General features: G+C 41.1%; 1 protein-coding gene across 1 annotated transcript in view; it reads right to left on the bottom strand.

Annotated features, from left to right (window-relative positions):
- hck (HCK proto-oncogene, Src family tyrosine kinase) overlaps positions 1 to 26,645 on the bottom strand; it is a 37,079-nt gene extending 10,434 nt beyond the window's left edge. Inside the window, exons 1-6 of the mRNA XM_080497437.1 lie at positions 26,504 to 26,645; positions 10,356 to 10,506; positions 3,919 to 3,952; positions 2,780 to 2,873; positions 2,538 to 2,633; positions 911 to 1,014 (exon numbers count right to left, since the gene is read on the bottom strand). Of these exons, the coding sequence (XP_080353563.1) occupies positions 911 to 1,014; positions 2,538 to 2,633; positions 2,780 to 2,873; positions 3,919 to 3,952; positions 10,356 to 10,487 (460 nt within the window). The 5' untranslated portion in view covers positions 10,488 to 10,506; positions 26,504 to 26,645. The remainder of the gene's footprint in view (positions 1 to 910; positions 1,015 to 2,537; positions 2,634 to 2,779; positions 2,874 to 3,918; positions 3,953 to 10,355; positions 10,507 to 26,503) is intronic.
- Positions 26,646 to 27,270: the final 625 nt, after the last annotated feature.

The raw sequence follows: 27,270 nt of genomic DNA, 5'->3' as shown, positions 1-27,270 counted from the left end.
CAGATATACAAGAACACGTCAGATCTATATACTTTCTAAAAGGAGCCACCAGCGTCTACGACTTGTATGAAACGTATAGACGTGGACTTGGGATCGGGAAGCCGCAGGTTTGAATCCCTGAGTGTGACCCTTGACCTCCATCAGCAGCCCGGAGCGCTGCTGGAGGTCAAGGGCACCTATTTTGAGTTGATTTTCTACGATTACATATACACATCTCAGCGACATGGAATGCTAGATGGACTACGTGTTGTGATAGTCTTATTTGGTGGATTATTACGAATAGAATGAGCACAAGAAGCACATTGCAGTTGTATAAGGACCTACAGAAATGGACAAAAGGTACGGAACGGTGGATTACTGATTTATCAGCGCAGCGCAACTGAGTTTTACTTCAAGGGTTCTATTTGCATCATAAAATGAACGCAATATTCATTTTGCAGAGAAATATAGCTTGAAAAATATGAAAATCTCAGGAAAAATACGATACAAACCCTTCCTGATTGGGGACGATGGTCATCAAGGGAGTGAATAACGTCTGCTCTCTTTACACGTATTCAAACCCAAAATTACACATACAAGCTCAGCCAATTGATAAAAATGAAGAACAACATTTCAAAAGTAATCCCAGATGTGTTCACTGACTTTGAAGTGTAATTTGAGATGTTTGAATGTACACAATCATTCATATTGAACCATTTGCCCACTGATTGTGGCGGCTGCCATGAAAACCTCTGAGCCAGTGTTTTTCACCTTCCGAGAACAATCTGACCCATGAACCGCTCGATTCAGGAATGGAAAGCAGAAGGTTTTGAATTGGAAATGAGCTGACTTGAACTTGACAGGAGCTCCAACACAATATGTCTGATCTATCATTTCCCCCTGATGGGTGCCGTTTATGTGTCCCACTCACCTTTGGTGGTCTCGCTGTCCCGGATCATGAAGGATCCCACTTTGTTGCCCTGGGCCAGGAGCTGCCTCTCCGCATCTTTCCTGCTCACGCCCTTGAAGAACCACCTCCACAACAGGAAACAGACGGATTTGCTCAGGAACGGCTCACAATCCCTCGCTTTCCCTTGATACTGTAAAACTCTCTGTGTTGCGTTCAAATCCATCTATGACAAACTGTCCTTTGAAGCTGACCATGTACGGTCCGGACCTCATACCACGTGTGCTATTCATCCACAGTGTGGCCTGGAACAGGAAGTGGATGTTTAACAGCAGTTTGAGCCTCGTTTAGCAGCGCAGCACCAACCTCAACCACATATTACAGAATTCTATTCTCAATGACTAACGGTTAATGATTTATTAATTTTTTTAAATTAATAATACATCAAAGTCAATAATTTGGTTAATCAATGTCCAAGATGGAGCCTCTGAGCAGTGTGATGGAATCAAACTGCCTTTGAAACGGATCAAATCTGGAAAATCTAAAACTGATATCCCAGAGTCCCTCAGCCTTGTTGCTATTGTTTTAATATTTTGTTTTGTTTATTTTAAATAGGTAAATAGCAGTAGTGATGAAAAGTAATGAAAATAACACTTTAAAGGTTAAATTCCTTAAAATAGCTGAATGTGTGGAACTGAAGTTGTATTGAAAAAAGGATATTTTTTTCACAGCGTTTTCTTTTTTTCGGAAGTGGACATTATTGTCCTTAATGATGTAAATGTGTTGTAAATTAAAGTGATGCCTGAAGAGTAAAAGCATGTATAGTTATGGTGATGATGGAATATCGACTTGGCTGAATTTGAGTGGCACTGGGGGCCGGGGGCCGGGGGCCGGGGGCCGGGGGCCGGGAGTGATCACGTTGACCTGCCAGGTTCTGTCCGATATGCCACGATTCAATATTTCTAACAATTTTTGTATTGGGGGTGTTTACACTCGGTAAAGACACTGTAAAGCATCGTAATATGGACTCTTTCCCATCTGCGTTCGACTCGGTTTTGCCTGACGCCGGGTCCCCGACGTGTGACACAAACAATTGTATGGAAAAGCTGAATCTGAATAGAGAGAAGTGAAACTGAAATGTGAGAATGAATAAAATACTGTTTAAATTTGATTGTGATACGCATTCAAACCAATAGATTTAATTTCAAATTAGACCGTTCAGATTCAGATTTTAAAAGTAGTTATGGTCGATTTAGGTTCAAACTTAATGATTTACATTCAGATATAAAGAATTTAAAGTTAAAGCTTTATCCCATGACAGATCATTTTATCCTCAACCTGACCCAGTCTGTGGAAATCAAAAAACTCCTTAAAACTCACTTTTACAGACTTACCTTTGTGGTGAGGACCTCTTTCAATTGAAATACCTGCTTTTAATTCTTCCTAACCTTCTACTCTCCTTCCAGATAACCTGATTACAAAGATCCTTTTACTTTAAAAAGTGCACAAATATTATGAACACACAATGTGACTTGTACAAGTCATTTTATTTTATACCAATCGAATATATTGTGTACAGATATTGTCTTTGCTTGTATTTGGGACGAGAGGGGATCCAGGTTCTGTCTGTTTTCAGAGTGAGGAGACTTACTCTTCAGCCTCCAGAGTGTCTTTGGCCACATAGTTACTGGGGATGAAGCCTTCCTTGCCGGAGCTGAGCAACATTGCTCTCCACCACTCACCAGACCTGCACAGAGAGAGGTGTGTGTGTGTGTGTGAGAGAGAGAGAGAGAGAGAGAGAGAGAGAGAGAGAGAGAGAGAACGAAACCAGCATGAATCTGATACTTCCCAGCAATGCAGAATGAGGGGTGGGTGGGGGGGGGGTCTACTCACTCTTCTAAGATTTTGAGCTTGTCTCCCTTTTTGAAACCGAGGTCGCCGTCATGAATGGCCTCGTAGTCGTACAGCGCCATAGCAATACTTTCTCCTGGGGAAAGCAGAAGAAGAGCTGTTGGCGCTGAGCGGTGGCGACCAGCAGTCTAAAATAGAGCCGCCTTTGCATTGTCGTGTGAAAGCGTCACTCATGAGCAGAGACGCTGGGTAAGACAAGGCTTGTGGAGGTGAATGTGGCTTTGTCGCTTCCATTTCACGTGACGAGCTTCACTGAGGTCTGAGCGATGGTCTGTGTTGCAAACGCAGGCTTCCCCAGCTACCAGTGAAGAGACTTCCTGCTCTACAGCTGCTGGTTTGTGTACCGGAGGCCTGGTGTGGTGAAACCAGGGGCTATCGCTCTGCGCCCACACGCTGACTCCCCTTCCTCCGTCTAACCACCGCCGACCTACATGATGCCGGTTACTCTGGGTTCCTTTTACAGACGTATTCTGGCAAATGAACATTCGATCCACACATTCAATACAGATTAGAAACATTACATGATAGAATCAGTAGAGAAAATGGCTATATACACATTTCTCTGCATTCTCTCTCAATCATCACGAATTGATAATTAGGGAGCACATTTGTAGGACTTGATATAAAATAAAGTGCTCGTATCTATAAACATTTAACAATATCATTTAAATATTTGTGTGTAATCTGTTACACAAAAAGTTTTGAGTTCTGTGAGCTTGTTCTGGTTTACACATCATGACGCATCAGGGATGAGTCTCAACTATTAAATTACATAAAGTGAAGAAAGTTTTGCGGATACACTCGTAATCGTTGTGGCGTAAACGGGGTCTGAGATTAGAGACCAGAGTTCCTCCAGATACCTTCTCTCATGTTAGCCTCTCTGAAAGATAAACAGACACACTCCTGAGTTCATGTCAGGACTGACTGGTTTGGTCATTTATGAATAGTTGTTGGGTTGGATGCATTCATTTTTAACAAAAGTGATCAAAACGGGGGTGAAAAGTCTGAATTGCATTTGGGTCTGTAGGAGGAAGGATGGATTTTTAGATAACTTTTTGAAGATGCAACGTTAAATGGTCTCGTGGGCGGAGACGTGTCGGCATGTACAGATTGTCACTCACCATCTGAAGATGCAGCATTGGAAGGAAGTTTGGTCTGTTGAGTAAAAAGACAAACACCAGTCACTGTGTGTAGGATAATGACTTCAAGCTGCTTTTGTCAATTCAAACTGAAACACTTTTGTACAAAACGTGGCGTCGACTGAGCCTCAATATAAAGGAGGTGCAACCACAAGTATGGATGTCATTATGTACTTGAACTCACAACCTCGTCTCACTCCAAATTGTGTAATTCCTACTTTTGTCCACAGCGAAGAAAAAAATCCGTCATTTCACAAAGACAGCTGATTGTGACATGGGTACATTTCCTCTGTCTTTTCTTTTCTTTTCTTCGGGTCACATGACTGCCGGGTTCATCCCGACAGGAAGACAAAACGCGGCAGACATCCCTTCTATTACTGGTGGAAATTGCTGTATTTTAACATAGATGATGGTTTTAGTTTAGATTTAATAGCTTTTATAGTGACAAATGTATTTATATTGTATCCATATGGTTTATTATACAATCTATACATTTTTCTGTTCGGTCAGTTTGTTGTGTTAACACCTCAGTTTGTTAGATATTTCTCACAGAAACGTACGTTTTTTAATTAATTTTTTGGGGGAAAATAAAACCCCCTTTTCTTGTTTTCCTCGTTGCCTCACTGCTTGGTCAAAACTGAACCAGAAGGAAATTCATGTGTCGTCACGGCTCTTAAAACTACTTCCATTTGACCACAGATATGCTTCAGTGCATTCAATGACTTCTGTTTGAACTAAAAAATGTTTTAAATCATGAAGCACATCAAAGCATTTTACTCACAATGCAAACTATAAAATGTAACAATATTTGTATTACTAATTACATAATAACGTTAATACAAAAGGTGACTTTTGTAATTTTATCTAATAAGATGGCATTTACTTGCCCTTCTGGGGTAAACTGTTATTATTCAATCAATCAATAAATCAAACTGTCTGTACTTGTGTGTATTACATCACAACAACATGGAGATCTTAACTTTCAAATGTTTGTATTGTATTTGTAAAGATTAAGAAGTACAGACATAACTGAATGTAAATGGTGAGTTCTTTCATGAACACCTCATTGTTTTCCAGTCGCATCAGGTGAGGCGACACGTCCAGCATGGTTATGAAAAACCATCAACAGGCCGCAATACTTTAGGACCACATCCAGGTACCACAGCAGTATTTGTGTGAAGGGTGTTAGATTCAGTGCAACAAAAACTTCATCCTCTCTGGAAAAGAAGACAATTTGTTGCACCAACTCACACTTTCAGGTTCATTAAGTTCTACATTTGTAGACAAACACATGAATGTAAATTCAAACGAGAATCCAACATGAACACAAGCAATGATGCTTCACTTTTAAAGCAGTTATTTCTTATTTGTTATTTGAAAGTCTAATACAAATTAAGACCAGCTTCCTGTCTGTCTGTACACAACTAGAACATTTAATGGTTTAAATGTAAGCCTGTCGAATCAAACGTAGACATTTTCTGTTATACTTTAGATCGAGAGACTTTGTGTGGCCGTGGCGAAGGTTCAGTGAAGCAGCTCTATAGACCTTCTGTATATTTAGACTTCTTAGTACAGTTTGAGTTGAGCAAAGTGTCAATCTTCGCCCAGGACACATCTCGCCCGAGCTCTCTGTCACTTCCTCTTTCACTGCCGAGTGCGACAGACACTTTACACTCAGCAAACAGGAAGCTGTAGCCCGGGGGAAGAACATCAACCCACAGCGGCGAGGCCACTTTCAGCCACGGAAGTCTGACCGTGGCGAAAACACACAACTCACCAGCAGAACGTCTCAACCCTTCTGTGAATTTCACTGCTCAGGTTTGTGGAGGGAACAAGTGAAACGTGTTATTTCACTCTCCTCTGCATTTGAGAGCAATAGATTTCTATCTTTATTTACATCAGAACACTTCAGTGTCCCCAAGAAGTGCAAATAAAATGTGGTTAATGACCAAAGGTCACCCTCCCTATTAAAAAGTAACTAGCTTGCCTAACAACATCCTGCAATTCCTTTTCTAATTACGTTATAGTAATACATGTCCAATGTGTCCTATGTCATTGAGTCAAGTCCACAGACCTGTCCCACGAAGCGGGCTGGATATCAAAATGGCCGACTCTGTTAATGTGTAACTTCATGAGATTAGACAATATTAACAAATACAAGCCAATTTCACTTCATTACTGTCCTGATCCTGCTCTCACTCACCCCTCCCTTCCTGAGAGTGTTCACTGCTCCCCTCCTGTGTTCCCCTTAGCTCCGCCCCTGTGCTCTCCTGCTTCCTCCTCCTGGTCGCAGCTGTTTGTTGTCGTCATTAGTGTTTGTATTTAGTTCCCCTCTCTTGTAGCTCTGGTTGCCAGTTCGTCTGAGTTCTCACACCGTTCGTACCCGCCATTTTTGCCTCGTGTTGCCTCCGTGTGTTTTTGACCTTCTGCCTGCCCGACCTTGCCTCCTGGATTTCCTCCTCTATCTCCTGTACTGGTTTTGACCTTGGACTGCCTGACTTCACTTCTGCTGTGGTTTTTATAATAAAAAAACCTTTGAACTGAGCTTCTTGTCTGCCGTGCAATTGAGTTCACGAACCCTGACAATTACAACCCAGAGGTGTTAGGAAGAGCTTCCTCTGTGTTCCTGGATATTAACTCTTCACCATGATGGTACGAGGTGTAGTGTGTTCCATAAATTCATGTTTCTGCAGTTACTCCATTTGTGATCATTATTATACACTATGTGTTAAAGTGGGAGGAGTCTCTCAACCTCTCTGTACAATGCTAATGACGTGAAGGTCCAGGAACTCGACGTCTCACCTGAAGAAACATCTGGTAGGATAAAACCTGCTCACTTTACTGAAACACACCTGGACTCTGTCAACTAGTTTTATTAGCTCATAACCTGTCAGTAACCTGCCAATACCAGTACTGGTGCTGATGGTAGGAAGACATTCTCAATACGTTTAGAGGAAAAGATGGGCACATTTTCTTGAATAGAAATTAAAAGCTTTATTTGTATTGTGGTTTTGATTCTTTAAAAAAATAAATCAGTGTTCGACACCTGGTTGGTTACTGAGTTTTGATTTCGTTCAAAACTTATTAAGAGTAATTTGTATCTGCTGTGTATAAGACGTGTCAACACACTGAGCAGACACATTCTATTCTTTCTTGTCTTTATTTTTTATGTTTGCTGGTGAAGGAATCCAAAAGTAACTAAAAGTACTCTGGTACATTATTTTTTATTTTAGTACTTAAGAGTAAGTTTACTGATTCATTTTATTTGATAAGTAACTTGTAGTCAAGAACAACATCATACAAACAATCATCCACATTAAAATGTCTGGATATTATATATTTAAAAACTTTATAAATGACGTTCCGTGTAATGTATTCCAAATGGTATTAAAAATAATTCATTCAAAGAAGGCACTTCATTATTTAAGCGAGGGGGGGGGGGTTAATGTTTGTACCCTGGAAAATAAAAAACAAACGTTAAATATGGATGTGTGTCAGTTTTGGGAGAGAGATTATGGAATTAACTTAATACTGAACTGAAAAGGTGTTTTTCTCTGTGTGTTTTCCAAAAGATTAAGATGTAAATTAATTAAAGGTTATGCTGCAAATTTTTTATTTGATATTTACTTTTTATCTGTAAAGTGAGTTTATAATTTAAAGTGTCATTTAGTTTTGTATTTGAAGACTGGTCTTCGTTTGCAGTAATCCTTTGGTGGTACAGGACCGGGAAAATAAGCCACAGGCTTCAGCCGATTCCTTTTTCAGTTTCTGAACGATTCATTCTTGTTTGCTGCTTTGTATGAGTGCAACTGAAATAAAACTATCTATCTATCTATCTATCTATCTATCTATCTATCTATCTATCTATCTATCTAGTATCTATCTATCTATCTATCTAGTATCTATCTATCTATCTATCTATCTATCTATCTAGTATCTATCTATCTAGTATCTATCTGTCTATCTATCTATCTATCTATCTATCTATCTATCTATCTATCTATCTATCTATCTATCTATCTATCTATCTATCTATCTAGTATCTATCTATCTATCTATCTATCTAGTATCTATCTATCTATCTAGTATCTATCTATCTAGTATCTATCTGTCTATCTATCTATCTATCTATCTATCTATCTATCTATCTATCTATCTATCTATCTATCTATCTATCTATCTATCTATCTATCTAGTATCTATCTATCTATCTATCTGTCTGTCTATCTATCTATCTACCTATCTATCTATCTGTCTGTCTATCTATCTATCCATCTATCTATCTATCTATCTATCTATCTATCTATCTATCTGTCTGTCTGTCTGTCTGTCTGTCTATCTATCTATCTATCTACCTATCTATCTATCTAGTATCTATCTATCTATCTATCTATCTATCTATCTATCTATCTATCTATCTATCTATCTATCTATCTATCTAAACAACTAACTTGAAAACCTCAGAGACAAGACTTTCTTTTATTATGTTGAAAAGATTGCGTCTATTCCTACCATCTCCTTCTCTCCTCAGCTCTTCTCACCATCCGTGCACCAATCAGGACCTTGTAAGATTATTGTATTATGTAAGATTATATTAGATCATTTAAGATTGGGCAGGTCATTTTCCAAGAAATCTGATTGGTCAGGAGGAGGAGGAGGAGGAGGAGGAGGAAGAGGAGGAGGAGGAAGAGGAGGAGGAGCTTTTACATTCAGTGGTCTCTTATCGACAACACGAATGGCTCCGGAGCAGGTGAGGGGTTCAGTCTAGGTTACCATGGTGATTTACTCTGGGAAGATGTGAAGCCGCTTCATTCTCGAGAAAACCCCGGGATAACCCTGAAGTTACTGCGATAAGAGAAAGTCCAGGTCAAATGTCGAGGTTTTGCACAGTGAAGTGATGTAAATCTGTTCTCAAAATGTTTTAAACTGATCGTAGTGTCATGGTAGGATCCCTTCACTCGAATATAGGTTTTAGCTTTACGTCTTCTTGCTCTGGTGGCTGGTAGAGTCTCAGTGTTTCTGTTGGATTCACGGCCAGTTTGTGTTTATCGTTTTTAGATTGCAGACGACACGGTGGCATAGTGTGTGAGCAGTTCCGTCTGTCAACCAGGAAGTTATGGGATGGAGAAGTCGGGTCTTTCTGTGTGACCTTCACATTGTAACACAGAAGTACTGAGTGGAGTCCAGGAAGAACGGAAACTTCCTGACGAGTTGAGCAACAAAAGTTCTCTTGATCTTGATTTCCAGTACGAGCGCAGACCGTGAATCAGAGCCTTATGATCATTCTGCCTTTTAGGTTTTAGGCAGGAAGTAGATAAATGTTAGAACAGGAATCACTGGCAAAAAAATGTAAATTTACCGATACCAAAATTTACGAAAATTACCGAGGTCATCTTGCCCATGTCGGGATATTTGGTGTTTAAAACAAAAGAAAACAAAGGTTGGTTTTGAGTGTGTGTAGGTCGCCTGTCCCTTTAAGACGCTGTACTGCGTGAGAGACGTGACTCCACCCATCCAGTGGGAAACTAAAATGGAGAGAGGAGGCGATGGAGGAGGTTCAGAAGTTGTAGCGGTTGCAGTGGTGGCTGAAGTGAACGGCTTGAGAAGCCGTCGACGCAAATCGTCCGTATTTAGGATCAGTGGCCGAGTGACGCTAGCTGCGGGGCGGCGCCTTCATCGTGGGCAGAGCGCCGTGTGGCCGTGTCGTCCATCGGGCTGGACGTGGAAAGTCATTTTACACACAAACTATGTAAGTTCTTTCAGGAGAATGAGGTTAGATACGTCTTTTTTCACATCACTGTGGAGAAATCCCCCGTTTTCAGGAGCAATGCAGACAAAGTCACGGTATAATCCGCTCTCAGTCCTTCTCATTTCGAGTCATCTGTGCTCATCAGCTCGTCAATACATCTTAACAACTGAAAGTCCTTAATTTGTATTTTCTTCATTTATTTTCAGACAGTGTAGTTTTACAGTCCTTTAAAGTGACAATAAATAGGTCCAGGGGAGTCGTACTAGCAATATAACTGCTACATCTGGTGGACAAACGTTGTTTTTTTGCTCACAGGGTGCTGTGGAGTCGTTGTCGGCCATTAATCGCTATCGAGGTGAGCTGCTCAGCGTATCGTGATATTGATTTGAGGCCATATCGCCCAGCTTTAGCTGGCCAAATTCATATGCACTTTTGGTTCTTTGGATCATTCCATTGTTCACACACTGAAAAGCCATCCTGATGAGCTGTGAACGAGTTTTCTCATTTGAAGTCAACTGGTCACCATAAATGTCCCGACCGTTGTGCACGACCGTTTGACTGCTCACATTGCCTTCATGTTCCACATGTTTATTCGTATGCACGTTTTAAGACGCCGCTAAGGCGTTAGTCGGGCACTAATATTGGAGTCTGACAGAACGTTCTTGCTTACGGCTTTGTTCCCGGAGGTTCCTGTGGTGGGGTCTTTCACATAGTGGGTCGTCTGCGTTCGGTTCTGCTGCTCGTCGTTGCTCGTCCCTTTGCTGAAAGGCACCTGCTCTTTCTTTGAGCCGACACAACCCATCCTGCCTTCTGCACGACCACTGTAACAGAGGAGGAAGAGCAATATGTCGATCTTTAGAACATGGGCAGAAAAATCAATGAACTTGTTGATGAGTTCGGGCGATAGAAGGCAGCGACTGGCTGCAAACAAACTACCATGATGACGCATCTCCATGTTTCCGAACAGGCAGAACCAGAGCGGGAAACATGGAGCTAAACCAACAAGAAACCAGAAATGACCTGAGGACAATGGAGACTTCATTCAAAATGTATGTAACCAGGAAATAGCGGAGGATTTTGCAGTTGAGGAGCAGTGTTACAGGAGGCAGAGGTTCAGGCAACTCAAACCAGGCTGCGAAAGAGAAAGTAGAAAGTTTCTCACATAAACATCAGTTCACTACAACTACGCAGACGCTTCAGGTGTTTGCTGTTCTATACAATTCATAGGTCATATATCTTTCCTCGTCAAGTAGTGGAACTTACATTTGTTTGATACGGAAGCAGTCGACAGGAACTTCACCAATAAACATACAGTGTGTGGAAAAGGAGAAGCTCGAAAAGAAGACCGGTGCAACGTTTGTCATATAGACCTGGTTTGGGTTTGAGGAGTTGGATGTTGAACAGAAAAACATAATCCAGGTTTTCATCAACATTCATTTAGGGAGTGGCGCCGCTATTCCTAAATCCAAGCCTTTAAACTTCTTTCTTTCGTTTTCGTTTTTTTTAAATTATCGCAAAAACACCACCACCACAAGTCTCCTGCTTCATCGCACTGGGTGAGGTACTCGCGAGTACCAAGGCAAACTATACATACAGAAACTATCTTAAAGAGCGAACACTCCTGGTTTTAACTGTTAACACACCTTAATGAATGAACAACCTGCCCAATGAGGACAACAGACAGATTCTCCTGGCAAATTTCAAGTTGCACCAAGAGAGAGAGAGAGAGAGAGAGAGAGAGACACGCACACGCACACACACACACACACACACACACACACACACACACACACACACACACACACACACACACACACACACACACACACACACACACACACACACACACACACACACACACACACACACACACATACACACATATACATCACAACACATATCATTACTGCACAAGCTTCAAATGATAAGGCAATAGAGATTTAAATTTAAGGCCATGTTGCCATAAGAACTGACGTCCAAAACATGTTTTTCTGACAGTTAATTCCATCCATGAGTAGTAAATCTAAAGAAAGTGAATTACTTCGAGACAGAAGTTACTTTTAATTTGTTACTTTGGTTTTCTATGAACCAGTGGGCTAACTATTCGCTTTCCTTTTTGCAGAAGCAGATGTGTAATTATAATTATTGCACAAACTGCTGGGTGGAGAAGGAAGTTGGTTCAGTGTTACATACAGCTTGACGTCAAAGACGTGGGAATGTATGTAACAGGAGGTTCATCCTGTATCAGAAGGGTCTGTAATTCATTGCAGCCTTAAAGAAACGTGTCGGCAGTTCAACTCATGTTTTGATGTATCATGTGCTTGTGGTTAGTTTATGAATTCAAGAAGCAACAAAATTCAGATTATAGAGCATCTTCCTCTTTTTAACTTTACTAACATCCAGATTATAGAACATCCGCTGCCCATTAGTGTCTCGATTATAGAGGACCTTCTTTCCACTAACATCCAGATTATGGAGCATCAACAAGGACAATATAAAGACAGACCTCATTTTATTACTACTAATTTATCTCCACCACTTGAAAAGTAAGTGCTACTGCCTCAAAATACTACGAGATATGATTTTAGCTGCACACATGAATCAAACTGAGCTGCTTCAGCATCAGAGCAGAAAACCAGCAGACAGTCTGAGTTTAGAATGACCATAAAGTCCATTTCACATCTTCCTCATCATCACGTCAAAGCTGCGCAGACACAGTCACACCGACTGAGCTGAGACGCTGTATTCCCCCGCCTGCGGCTGCTACTGTAACTGTATTTAAAAGCGTGTGTCACTTCGGGTGGAGGAAGCGTGAAAATCACATGATGTTGTTCCATGAACCCAACAACAGTGAGAGGACTGTGAAGACAAGCTGGCTCAGAAACCGTGAGAGAATGTGACTCATCTGTGCTTCTTCCAGCGTCGGTGTTCATCCTGAATAATTCATATTGTCACAGCTGCTGATCCTATGTCAGGATTTCCAGATGTTGCAAAACAAAACCCTTCCAGATATTTTTTTTTCCGACGTCCTGAAGCGATTCAACTGTTACATCACCGGCCACCTTATGCATCTGTAACACGGGAGAAAATAGTGTTTCTTTCTTCTGTGTATCCGACAAGGAAGGAGAGTGTGAGACTCTTCTACTGCCTTCATGCTCTGCATGTCAACAACACATTTAGCCAATCTGATTGAGTCCTACTGCAAGGGGTTCTGCTGATGTCTCGGCGTATTTGACTTCATTATTTCAGCGTAGATCAAATCGTGTGACGAGAAGATACCAAAAAAAGGATAAAAATCGAGAAAAAAGTACCAAATACCAACAAGTGCTCTGCTTCTCAAATGTCCTTGTGTGGATGCACGTGTGGTTAAAATGCAGCCAAGTTGTTCACGGCTAAAAATCAGGTTCAATTAGAAGACAAATCAACATGATTTACTCAAGTTCATGAATATAGTACCCACGGTCTTCATGCCGCTCGCATACGAAGTACAGAAATACTGTGTGTCAGTAGCCATGATGCTGTGAGGCCATGATTTCGAGATAGAAGGATGTAGCATATAAATACAAATGTATGCAAAGGTACAATACTGTTAGGGTCTGTTGTATATGAGGTGAGGTTGCTGTTTTGTTTTGTTTTCCATCAATTTGGTTTCCTCTCATGGAAAACAAGTCGGTTTCTTGTCTGTTTCATGTTGTTCTGGTTTGAGCTTCTAGCGACAGTCCATATTTCCTTTTTGGATTCATTTAATGAAACATCTGCTACTTTAGTCCTTTTCTGGCCAAATTTAAAAACATCCAACACCATGACATCATTCTGAATGCGGAGCGAAGAAGAAAGAGGAGTGTGGAGTGTGTCCTGCTGAGCCAGAGCAATATGGAGTTCTGCCTTCAGCCTGTACCAAACACCAAACACCAAACACCAAACACCAAACACCAAACAAACACCAAACACCAAACACCAAACAAACACCAAACACCAAACACCAAACACCAAACACCAAACAAACACCAAACACCAAACACCAAACACCAAACAAACACCAAACACCAAACACCAAACACCAAACAAACACCAAACACCAAACACCGGATCCAAGATTAAGTTCAGCACGACTGAACGAAAGGCACCAAAAGGCACCAAGAGTACAAGATAAACCACAGTAACTACAATACTTCCAGTCTTTGAAACCGAGTAGCAGAGCAGAGAGACGATAATGTAGAGTTCCGTATTTGAATTGTAATTACAAATTTTCTTTTCTTGTCCAGTAAGTGTGTGAAAAAAACATTGTGACTATGTAAACTGGTTGATCATCGAGTCTTTGACACAGAGTTTGCGAACAGTTCTGAGAGGATTTTGATCTTCACTATACTCAAGCAAAGATGTAGGAAATGGAAAATGTTTCATTTAAACATTCAGACACAGGATGTGGTGCTGCTGAGGTCGAAATCAATGGTGTTGATGAACTGAAGACCTCCTTTTTTGACAAAGGGCCATAAAAGTAGCTGACGAAGCTGCAGATATGAACCATATAGACTCACATTTCTATTACAGAATGCAATAATTGTGACCAAAGACAAACGTGTCATCGTGGCATGATGAAAAGTTTAAGAGCGATAGATTAGACGGATGCAACACAAAAGTATCAGTCACATGAACTGGGTTAAAGTCTAAAAAGAATAAAAACATTTCATAGAGTAGATATTTTAAGCAGCATTACACCACAAATGCATTTTTAAACCCTTTTGAGGATATTACAATCAGGTTTAGGGTTGTAAACATGCTGCGGTTACTCAAAGTGCTGAATGAAGTATTATGAAGGAGGTTGACGTGTAAGAACAGTAAATTAATCAGTAACACGCTAGTAACACATTACTGTATTGAAAGTAAGATGGCTCACAAGCCCTGAAGCATGAGAGGACTCACTCCTTGTGTGCTCTCATCTCGTCACTGAGCTCACTAGTATTCTCCTGTTTAATCTAAAACAAACCCAGAGTATCTCACATCAGCATGAAAACTTAGACCAGGTACAGTCGTGTTTATTTTAGGTATGCTGAAATGATTGTTATAGCTGTTTTTCAGTTTAACTAGTTTTAAACAAGGTAAATCAACATCCCTCCACCTAATTCTCTTTCCTGTGGCTGAAGCTGTTGTTGCTGGACACATGCAGCTGCAAAATGATAAAAGAATAAAGGTATAAATCTGAATTTAACTATGAAGATGGATGGTTGGAGTCATGAACTAATGTCCATATGAGTGAATATGATTATTTTCTATAAAGGACATTATAACATGTGAATCCAGAACATTATGCATTAGGGATGAGCAAGTACACCACTATCTGTATCTGTATCTGTTCAACCATCTAAATGATCTCTATCTGTATCCATACTCGGAGTGGGCGGGGCCTAAACTGGAAGTGGGTTTTTCAATTGAAACTTGGTGGGACTTAAATCGGTACATTATTTTAAGTCTAAAATTGATATGGACTGATCAGAAGTTGCTTTATTTATTGTTTATTTGAAAATTATCTACAGAACAGCCTCAGAATTGAGATTCAATGTTTTATATATAAGAACACTATATACAGCGTATTAATTTGTAATATTTATAATATTTATAATATATTTATTTTTATGAACAGCCTCATACAATAAACATATTACCGGTAATATAGGCTACTTTGTGTGTTCAGCTATATGTGTGTATGTGTGAAAGTAGTCTGTAAGACTGTTTATTTTTTAATGATCTGTGTGAGCCTGGTGATTCATGTAAATATTCATGGTGGCAAACAGGGAAATAATAGGTCAGCCTTGTTCACTGTATTCTTCTCAAAAGCACCGCGTTCAGTATGTAAAGTAAGTTTTCCAACTGACTTTACGTCACCAGCCAAACTAAGAGCAAGCAGACGGTAAAAAAATTAAATAAAAAACGCGACCAGAGTGGAGGTAGTGACCGACGCGACACGAGCTGTTTTCAGCTCTGTCTTATCAAATGTACCACGTACGTTATGAAACAAGTTCACCACGTAACTTTAAATATCATACAAACCGAAAAAGAGTGGTGTGCAGTCAGGGGCAGGGCTAGCATTTTTTTTTTTTTTTTTTTAATAATTAAAAAGTGATTCTGAAATCTGTGTGTGGAATCCTTTAGTGACTTTAGCAACTTTATCCAGAAGACGACTGGTTATATTTTGTGGAGTTCAAATCTCCTATGTCCTGTAAACGCACCACAGCTCCTTTCCTCTGCTGGGGCCAGCAGGAACTTCATTGATACCCTCTGATGGAAGCTGGACGCTGCTATTGGGTTAAAATGTTGAGTGACAGTATCGTCAGCCAATCAGATGTTGATGTGTTATTGACGGAACACCTCAGGGCCAGCAGAGTTTCTAGTGCTGGCCTTGGTATCCTCATTGAAATGAGCTTGACTGATTGGCTCATGGGCAGGTGGTGATGACTCTGTTATTATCTGCTACTCTGGAGTGATGGCGGATAATTTAACAGCAAGATTGATGATATGATAGCGGATCTGCTTCAGGACCTTTTTCAATTGTGAGTCAAAGAAGAAAAAGGCCGACACCAGAAATGGATGAGCTAACTCAGACCAACAAAGGCTTTGTGCTGCATGGGGGGTGTCTAACTGCTGGCCCTGACTGAAACACCACCGCACTCTACTGCCGAAATAGAGGCGAGCAGAAGAACTCCTGAGGAGTACTGAAGGGAGCAACTGTCACTCTGTGTGTCCGAGCTGTCTGCAGAGATGTGTGTCTGTAGGGGCGGGGTCTGTGTGTGACTGGCCAATCACAGAGCGCGAAGACAGTCAGTTACCAAATGAGGATTTTCCTTCAGCACGAGCACAGATATTTACAAGTTTTACTCGTATCACACTCGGACTTGTAACAAATGCATACTTGTCTGAAACGAGTATCCGGCTCATCCCTAGTACGCATGTATATGTACATACCATGTATGTATATTAAGTACAGTATGACAATTCAATCATTTTTGGTCCTAAATAATATGACAATATTCAATCATTTAATAATCAAATAAACGCTATGTTATATGTAATAGTCATCTTGTTCACTACGTAATGTTATCAACTATTCAAGAAATTCTAAGATGGGATTGGAGAAAAGGAAACAAAAGTTTTTAAAAGACTTGACTTTTTCGATATTTTCATTATCTTAATCGATTACAAATACTTCAACATTGTAAGCACATAAAACACAAACTGGCCTCATTACTACTTTGTGTTGAATAGATTGTGTCAGAGCATAGATTCACATCTGTCCATCTGCTTTGGATTTAATGTCGTCCTTATCAGACCAGGTGGATTCCGACTGGAGAAGTTTTTTATTTGTTTAGAGGCTCTACTGAACCCATAATCACTGTGATGGCTGTTGAAAATGATTTAGATAATTCACAGCCTCCATGTACAGAATGAAGTTCATACATTTGTTGTACCAAGTCATAGAAACGTTATCAATTTACATCTGACGGTATAAAGAAATTAAGCACATCAACTAAATGAACCAACTCAAGCTGAACTATGAAACAATAACTTCCCAAATATAATAAGGAATTGAATTAGCAATAAGCTCTCAGACAGGAACTTGCACATGACATTCAGAGCAACTAAAACACTGTTCATTGTTAAATCCTCACACACACTTTTATTCTGATGTCCTGAAGCTCAGTTCAGAAGATAAACTGCAGCTGCCGCCACGCCATAAACCATAGTGCAGTAATGCAAAACCCGATACTTCATTCTATTTAATAACAAGAAGGAAATTATTATATCCCACAATATCTGAAGAGCCATTAATGACATTGGTCAGAAACAGGTTTTAGCATAGTGGTCCAATATTGTGCAAACTTCACTTCCTAATGGTTTTCTAACAGTAATATGAGGTCCCATAGCCTGTGTGTGAAGCTCCAGGAGAGAAGAAAGTGCCTCACTTGCTTCATCTTTTAGTGAACGTGTGCTCATACAAGCCATTCAGATCATTTCCCTTCGTGATGTCATGTGGTGAAATAACCGCTCCCTCTGCTAGTGGATAGTCACTTTGACACTCCCACAGCTCAATGAAACCTTACAAATATCATTGATATACTGAATAAATTCAGTGTACTATGAAAAACCGTAACAATCACAGTTAGCAGGCGCTCACTTTAGCTACTTGGCCAAACATATTCAGACGCACAATATTTTTAACTCACCATCTTCAGGATTGTCTCCTTCTGGGTCACATTCTGGTTCAAACTGGTTAAAAAACAGTGTTTCCACAAGTCATAGTGATAAATGCACTGTAAACAATACCGTACTAGAGAGCTGCGTCGTTTCCAGGGTTGCCAGGTCTGACTCACTCTTTTCTGCTCAAACGCAACGTAAAACCTGCTCACCTTAATATGAACCAGCTCAGATCTTGAACTCTGTCGAAACTCATGTTAAAACTGAAAAACTATTACATGCGTAATAAAGAACTCATAAACACACACCTGCACTAAATGAACAAAGACAAAAGGCAACACAAACAAGCTCCTCAAGGAGAATCTCCCGATCAAGCTACGATGATGTTCTCCCTGAGAGGAACTTGGGGTAGACCAGGACAGACACAGAAACAGCCTGTTCTCAGTAGAGGGACTTTTAGACCGATGACATTCAGGTATATTTTCTAAACTTGCTTCAGAAGCATGTAGGAGGCTTGTAAACCCTTTTGACATTAGTTTATGTTACCAAATCAGAGATTTTCATCATTTTGTTTTATAAATGACATCAAGTGCACCTTAAAATGCCTTAAAATAACACTGAACACCATTTTGCTCCTTAAAGAGGTTGAACACCTTGTATTGAAGCGTTGTTGCTGTGAGTGTATTCGTATCGTCTCGTAATCATTTGAACAACATTGCAGTTGACCCACATGTTGGATCTTGTGGTTTGTCCCCCGCCCCAGGCCTCGCTCCAGCCGGGTCCCTTCAGAGCGCCTTCTGTAGTCTGAACTCGGTGGATTTCAAACAAGACTTTCCTTGTAGGAAGACACAGAAGCAGCTGCTGTTGTCACAGTTCTCCAGAGACAAGCCTTCTGCCAAGCAGCTTTCTGAGGCCCACGGAGGACAATGCAGCGCCGAACATCTCTACACCATGCAGATCCTATTTTAATCATATTCCAGAGGGAGATGAAATTATTACTTCTTGATTTATACCAGCAGCTGTTTACAGTTTGTCACTGAGCCATCGTAAACCACTGATAATGACAATATGGAGGAGGCTGAAATGAAAACTGTAAAACCTTTAGCAGTGGAACGCCCCAGAACTTGGTAAATATTTGCATCTTTAAAGCACAAGTTTTCTTCCTGATGTGTTTCTTTGTCTGCTCTGTGCAACGTCAGGTAATGGTAATAAATACCTGTATCACATCCACAAACTTTGCATCTATTCAAATCCATGAACTGCAAGAACCTCACACCAAAGGTCAATATTGTTAATCTGGGGAAACTTGAGCTTCATTGTTTTTCCTCAAGGACACACAGTGTGTGGTCCAGGGTTGGACGATAATACGGTAATAAAGTATCTAAAAATAGCACGTTTCCCCAGTTTCATTACCTTCATGAAAAAAGACAAATCTGCTGCACATATAGGCTGAATATATTTGTAAATATAATTTCTTTAATGTGGAAATAATGAGTGTTTGGCCAGCAATTATGTATGCCTGGTTGAGTTTTCAATGGACTACTATTACAATTTAAAACTCAGAAAAACTAATTTAAAAGTAATAGTAGGCTAAAATCTCTCTCTTGACCATTGTTTGGGGAGATGACAGTCAATAAAGTTTTCGGATGCAAAGATCGTAGGTGAAACCCGAGACTTATAGAATAAAGTTAAAGAAAAAAAAAAGGGACTGAGAGTTATTCCGTCACAGCTGACATGTGCTCGTCAGTTCATATGACACCAGTCTGTCCCTGACTGACCACACCATTACACCTGAGCTGGAACTCCAACTGAAATCCCTCCAGACAACTTGTTTTCCTTAAAGCTGTACAGTAGAAAACCTTGCTGCTGCGCTCCATGACTGAAGACTCCCTGAGGATGAACTCTTATCAATGCAGTTCAAGACTAAAAGCAAAAAACCCCCCCCAAAAAAACAGAGTGCGGCCTCGGGCTATAATATTGTCGGGGCCTTTTCATGAAAGCTGGCAGCGGAAGAGTTAAAAAAGCGGAATTGGGACTCCCACAGCCAAGTCTCATAACAGTAAACTGACATTAGTTTGCTCCAGACCTACAGATTAACAGCGGGAAAGGCAGAGTCTCATGAAAGTAGCGGCGTTTCCCCGACATGCAACTAGATGTGCATCGCCGCTGCTGATTTGCTCATTTATTTTTCCCATCTAAGCTTCGTAGAAACTACAGTTATAATATTTGTCGCCCCGGACGCTTCATGTCCAGGTCAATTCACACGCTTGAGAGTAAAACATATGCAAGGAGAGGAGAGGCTCCATCTTATCTCTTCACCAACTGAAGTTACAACTTTTTGCATCATATAATATCAAAAGAATATACTATTCACTGTTCTAAATGCTCTAATGTGATGACTTTTGCTGTCATAACGAGAGACTTACGTTTGAAGGAGGAAACGGTGTGAAACTAAAATGAGTTTTAACTAGTGACAGTAATATGGGACACCCGGGAAACTGAGGGGAAGAAGACGAGTCGCACTGTTAAAGACATTGAAGTAGAATTTTCAGTGATACGACAGGATGGATTAGTGCCTTCCTCGTGGTATTCCATCACTTCTAAATACTAAATATAATGCGTCTTTGTATCCGGTTAGCCTTCAGATAAGAACCTTTTCATGATTATCAGCGTCATCACACCGTATCATGCAAATCGATGGCAATGCTAACGTTAGCCTGTGTAGCAGTAAGCGTAAAAACCATCCCTGTACGAACCACATCGGGTTCTACCACTCAGCTTCGGTGCACAATGTTGTGGTTTTAGTGGGAGAAAACAACACAGTGAATTTTAATGAAGAAGAAAAAAAAAATATTTAAAAAAAAAATGTCTGGAGGCCCGATGGGACTGAAAAGACACATGGACAGAAATGAGGCACAGTCGAGGACAATCAGAGGAGGACATGAGGACGAACGAGACACTGAACTGAACAGGAAGGACTTAAAATAAAACCTAAAGCCAGAACAACAGAATATATTACAAGGAAACATGACAGAATATAAAACATGAAAACAAGGGGAAACACCCTCCCAGAATAACAAAACCACAGCACGTTCTAAACGTTCTAACTGACCAAACATAATTCTCATAACTCATAAATTATGACTTCACCTGGGGACCGAGTCATACAGTGACTTGAGCTTTGCTCAATAAGAATAACGTCTTGATAAAAAGCAGGTTTTTATGAGCTGCTCTTGATGTGAGTCCTACTATTGGTCTGGAAATATTACATTTTTCCAAATTTCACAGTTCAGTGAATAAGAACTATATTCTTTCATAAATCATCTATTTTCCACTGTGGAACACTAGTCAAACACAACCGATAATGTATTGATGGCCAATAACAATGTGACCATTTCAGATGCAGTAATACCAACAAGTCATTTTCCTGAAGAGCCACATTCAGCTCTGTAGCATGTAGAACCACAACAATCCTACTATATAGTGAGCTACCACACATAGAATATTATATAAGTTTATAATTGTAATAATAATAGATCCCAGGAAAGTTCCCTGTTTCATCTTCCAACAGCAGGACGAACACGACGACGAGCTGTCAGGGGACGAAGGACAAGAATAATTTATGATCTGCATCCTGTGTGTGTGTGTGTGTGTGTGTGTGTGTGTGTGTGTGTGTGTGTGTGTGTGTGTGTGTGTGTGTGTGTGTGTGTGTGTGTGTGTGTGTGTGTGTGTGTGTGTGTGCGTGTGTGTTCCCTGCTTGAGGCCAAAACATTATCACCTGCCAGCCTGGAAAAAGGCCAACAAGAAAGAAAGAAAGAACAAAAGAAAGAAAGAAAGAAAGGAAGAAGAAAAAGAAAGAAAGATTTAATGTCCGCAAACATGTTTCTGTAATGAAGTAACTTGTCACCAGGAAGTCCAATGTCTCTTTGTAAAACGAACAAATATGAACTTTACAAATGACTGACTTCGTGCAACCATAAACTTGTGAAGACGGAAAAATGAGTCAGCAAATATTAAAAATAAACAGTTTTTCAATCATTCTCTGTTGAACGCTGCCGATGGCCGTGTGTGAAAGCCCCGGAGGACCAGGAATTATAAAGGGACTGAAAGCTCAACAGAATCACTTCTTTATTTGAAAACAGAAGTAAAGTTTTCCCAAGATGATGCGGAGATTATTTTATTATTAGCTTTCACACAACTTCAATTAAGACACAAACTTTCCATCAGTAATACTAATGAGTTGTTAGTTGTAAGTAAATGATCTGTATTGACCCAATTTAAATAATGAAACAAGTATTTCAGAGGAAAATGATGATAAATGTTCATGGTTTTGCTAGAAAACTCACATTATGAAATAAACAAAAAAAATTAAGTGGCAAGAAATAGAAGGAATCGGAAAATGAAGACATTTGATTGAAGGAAAAAGACATTTTATTACACTTATGTAAGAGTCTTTTTGGTGGAATTATACAAGAAATGGTTCCTAAATCTTTTCCCATTAGGGCAGGAGAACCAAACACGTTTGCTGCCATAACACTGCTATGGTCATTTTTTATTTGGAGTTTCTTTAGTAAAGTTATCATTTCAAGTTGAAGCTGTTTAACGCTTGCAGCTCTAAACTTCATTTTTTATTCAAATTAATTTGAACTCTGTGTGTTAATCTTTAACTGAAGACAGAAACCTTTTAGAATTTCATTATATAATGACATAAAGATAAATTAAAATGTAAGGATGACTATTTTGCATCAGAAAGTTTCATTAAAATTGTCTTGATGTTGAAATTGTTGTTATTTTCTGCAGACTTTTTGGGGGATTTGTGAAAATGTAGACATTTTCAAAATGTAGACTGTGCACCACGACCAAGAAAAACCAGAAATTATTCATTAAAAGATTATTGTTGGTCTATGTTACTGGTCCGTCTCACTCACATTACGTGCTTTAGGGTCTGGTTCTTTAAGGTCTGGTGCTTTAGGGTCTGGTTTTTTAAGGCCTGGTGCTTTAGGGTCTGGTTCTTTAAGGTATGGTGCTTTACGGTCTGGTGCTTTAGGGTCTGGAGCTTTAGGGTCTGGTTCTTTAAGGTCTGGTGCTTTAGGGTCTGGTGCTTCAGCATCTGGTGCTTTAGGGTCTGGTTCTTTAAGGTATGGTGCTTTAGGGTCTGGTTCTTTAAGGTCTGGTGCTTTAAGGTCTGGGGCTTTAGGGTCTGGTTCTTTAAGGTCTGGTGCTTTAAGGTCTGGGGCTTTAGGGTCTGGTTCTTTAAGGTCTGGTGCTTTAAGGTCTGGGGCTTTAGGGTCTGGTTCTTTAAGGTCTGGTGCTTTAAGGTCTGGGGCTTTAGGGTCTGGTTCTTTAAGGTCTGGTGCTTTAGGGTCTGGTTCTTTAAGGTCTGGTGCTTTAGGGTCTGGTGCTTCAGCATCTGGTGCTTTAGGGTCTGGTTCTTTACGGTATGGTGCTTTAAGGTCTGGGGCTTTAGGGTCTGGTTCTTTAAGGTCTGGTGCTTTAAGGTCTGGGGCTTTAGGGTCTGGTTCTTTAAGGTCTGGTGCTTTAGGGTCTGGTTCTTTAAGGTCTGGTGCTTTAGGGTCTGGTGCTTCAGCATCTGGTGCTTTAGGGTCTGGTTCTTTAAGGTATGGTGCTTTAGGGTCTGGTTCTTTAAGGTCTGGTGCTTTAAGGTCTGGGGCTTTAGGGTCTGGTTCTTTAAGGTCTGGTGCTTTAGGGTCTGGTGCTTCAGCATCTGGTGCTTTAGGGTCTGGTTCTTTAAGGTATGGTGCTTTAGGTTCTGGTTCTTTAAGGTCTGGTGCTTTAAGGTCTGGGGCTTTAGGGTCTGGTTCTTTAAGGTCTGGGGCTTTAGGGTCTGGTGCTTTAAGGTCTGGTGCTTTAAGGTCTGGGGCTTTAAGGTCTGGTGCTTTAAGGTCTGGTGCTTTACGGTCTGGTACTTTAGGGTCTGGTTCTTTAAGGTCTGGTGCTTTAAGGTCTGGTGCTTTAGGGTCTGGTTCTTTAAGGTCTGGTGCTTTAGGATCTGGTGCTTTAGGATCTGGTGCTTTAGGGTCTGGTCAGGCCCGCCCCTCCCTACACGCAGAACACGCGCTGTACGTAGGGCCCCGCGATCCATGGGGGCCCCATTTTGCGCAAGTGAATTGAATTTCCCTCGGGATCAATAAAGTATCATCATAATCTGCAAATGCGCAAAGGATGTGAGTGCATTTTGCCGAGAGGCGCGTAGAACACCGCCACCAAGTCAGGAGAGGCAGGAGAGAGAGAGAGAGAGAGGAAAAAGAGACGCAATGATTGAAAGCGCGAAGCGTCACCATCTGACCAATCAGCGATTAGACGGGCCGGCAGGCAGTTGTTTCCAGGTAGAGTAGAGAGAGAGAGAGAGAGAGAGAGAGAGAGAGAGAGAGAGAGAGATGGCTTCCAAACGTCAATACGATTCGGGAGTTAGCAAAAGAAAGAAAAAGTCCAAACAGTCAGAGGCTCGTGCTTCACTTGAAGGTGGGATGTTGTTGACATAAAAAATAAAAAACTTTGTGGCATAAACTGTTTATGACACAAAGTTTTTCAGATGTGAGCAACTGTAAAGTTCTTGTTCCACTGTTGATAGAGGCTGTTCATTTGATTCGTTAGTAATTGTAATTGGAAGGGGGCCCCCAAAATAAAATCCTGCTTAGGGCCCCCACTTGGCCAGGGGCGGCCCTGGGTCTGGTGCTTTATGGTCTGGTGCTTTAAGGTCTGGTTCTTTAAGGTCTGGAGCTTTAGGATCTGGTGCTTTATGGTCTGGTGCTTTAGGGTCTGGTGCTTTAGGGTCTGTTGCTTTAGGGCCTGGTGCTTTAGGGCCTGGTGCTTTAGGGTCTGGTGCTTTAGGGTCTGGTTCTTTAAGGGCTGGTGCTTTAGGGCCTGGTGCTTTAGGGCCTGGTGCTTTAGGGCCTGGTGCTTTAGGGCCTGGTGCTTTAGGGTCTGGTGCTTTAGGGTCTGGTGCTTTAGGGCCTGGTTCTTTAGGGCCTGGTGCTTTAGGGTCTGGTGCTTTAGGGTCTGGTTCTTTAGGGCCTGGTGCTTTAGGGTCTGGTGCTTTAGGGCCTGGTGCTTTAGGGTCTGGTGCTTTAGGGTCTGGTGACTGCAGAAATCCAAGGCCTTTATTTGAAAGGTGAGTAAAAAGAACTGGTGTGACATCATAGTGACAGTTTCATTCCAAGTTCTCATCTTTACAGTTTATTTTGTTGAAGCAGAAGGTGAAACAAGGACGTAACAGACACATGTTGTGTTGCAGCATCAGGTCTCCTCAGACCAGCAACTGAAGCAGAAGCAGACGGACGACCAGTGATGGCTGATGTTCTTGCTAGTTTTACTCTGGGAGGATGAAAGGCAGATGGCACCACTCAAACACAAGCTCTAAACACACATGAATATGTTTTCTAATATCTTGTTCCAGGCTGGACTCAGGAATCTCTGACGTTGAGTTCAAAACGGAGATTCCCATTATAAAAAACGGAGGAGTCCACATTATTCCAGTGACGTAGAACGAACCCAATGACCCCTAAGACTGTCGAGATGTTATGTAACGCTTGGAATTCATAAAGATTCAGATTGTGCTTCAGTGTTCTGGACATTATTTCCAATCTGAGCTCCGTATGAAATATATGGGGGCAGTTTATGTTGAAGTCACATGAGCAGTGGAAGTGACACAGATCTTCTATTTCTGAATCCATATCAAGTTTCCCATTGTTTCACTTGTTTCTCCTTTAGAGGCTGGAACATTTTTTTTCTTTCATTCTATGATCACAAAGTTTCAGTCTTATCATGTGTACACACAATATGAACACATTATAGAGATTTAACAACATTGATGCATGTTCTTTTGAGATTTAAGACACTGTATGTGTCGTTTTGCTGTTTATGTGTAATTGTGTCTTATGAGAGTTTTTTGTTTTGCAGTAACTTCTCTCGCGTTTACAACATTTCAGATGGAGGAAACTAATGCAAGGGGGGAATTGAACCATTTGTCACTGTGATGATGTAATAGTGGCATTTCTGCACTGTGTGTAGCACTGAGGCTTTCTCAGTGAGTGATGGGGGATTAATGCAGGAAGGCACTGTTGAACACACACACACACACACACACACACACACACACACACACACACACACACACACACACACACACACACACACACACACACACACACACACACACACACACACACGCGCGGCTCAGTGTGCAGCAGGTTCAGGTCACCAGACAAGAAGAAAACCATGTTCTTGTGCTGCTCGCGCCTTTACAACAAGCGAGAACTGAAACTTGTCTAGTTTCTGGTTGAGGTGAGAGGGGCTCTCTAAAAATAGCCGCTGTACACTTTCAGACGCTGCCGGGATGAAGATAAGCTCTCCAAACTGCTGTTTTAAAAGAATTAATGAAAGAAAGAATGAGTTGGTTCTTTCCATCACCTCAAGCCATGTTCTTTAGTTTTCAATACAGCAACATTCCAGTTCCTCTTTTTTTTAGTCCTGAGCATCTTTTTGTAGCATTTCTCCTTCAAATGGCGATTTATTCACAGTTCAACGAAATTTCTGTTTTTCGTCTTACACACTTATATTCCTTACATTTCCACACGCACAAACACGCACGAGGACAAACAAACTCACCGTTGATCCGATCTTCTGGAATACTTGGGCTCCCGGGTAGAAGAAGAGAATTCGACTAGATTGAGAAGTGTGCGTGAAGAATATCTCCGTCCCTGGTGTTTCTTCTAAGTGGCTTCCATCCCTCCCTGGCGGCTCCGGGTTCGGGCTCAGACGCGGACAGGACGGCGAGGCGAGGCGGCGCAGAGCTCATCAAGTGTTCGGAGGAGGAAGTTGGAGTTTGTGCGCGTCTGACCGAGGCGGTGAAAAGAAGAGAGAAAAAAAAAAAAAAGAGGAACAAGCACACGTCAAACAGGCCACTCTTGAGCAGCACCTGCTGAAACGGCCTGCTTTTCTCGTTTTATTGCCTGTTGATTGTTCCGACGGTGCTTCATTTAAATGGGAAACAAAAAAAAGAGGAGAGGAAGAACGCGCCGTCGTGCGTAAAAGCGCACCGCAGAAAACCAGCCTCCCTTTTCTGAACACGTTCTCCACTTTTCTGCAACTTGCGGGTTAAATTCGCGTCGGATTTTCGGGAAACACCGCGCGTGTGGACAGATGTGAGGGGAGCATTTGCATGTTGTGACAGTCAGATATTATTCAGCAGCTCTCTATGGGTGGAGGAGGGAGGGAGGGAGGCGTGGTGGGCATGGAGACCCCCCCCCCCCAGCCACAGCGGGCAACTTGGTATTAACACATGAGACAAAGCCTGTAATCCGTAATCATCGACCGGGATTAGAAATAAAATTCTCCATGTGGCGGAGAAGGAGGAGCGGATCATGCTCTGAGGC

This window comes from Blennius ocellaris (assembly GCF_963422515.1).
Source record: "Blennius ocellaris genome assembly, chromosome: 5".
Lineage (NCBI taxonomy): Eukaryota > Metazoa > Chordata > Actinopteri > Blenniiformes > Blenniidae > Blennius > Blennius ocellaris.
The sequence above is the reverse complement of the archived record's forward strand: the minus strand, read 5'-3'. Positions and strand labels throughout refer to the sequence as shown.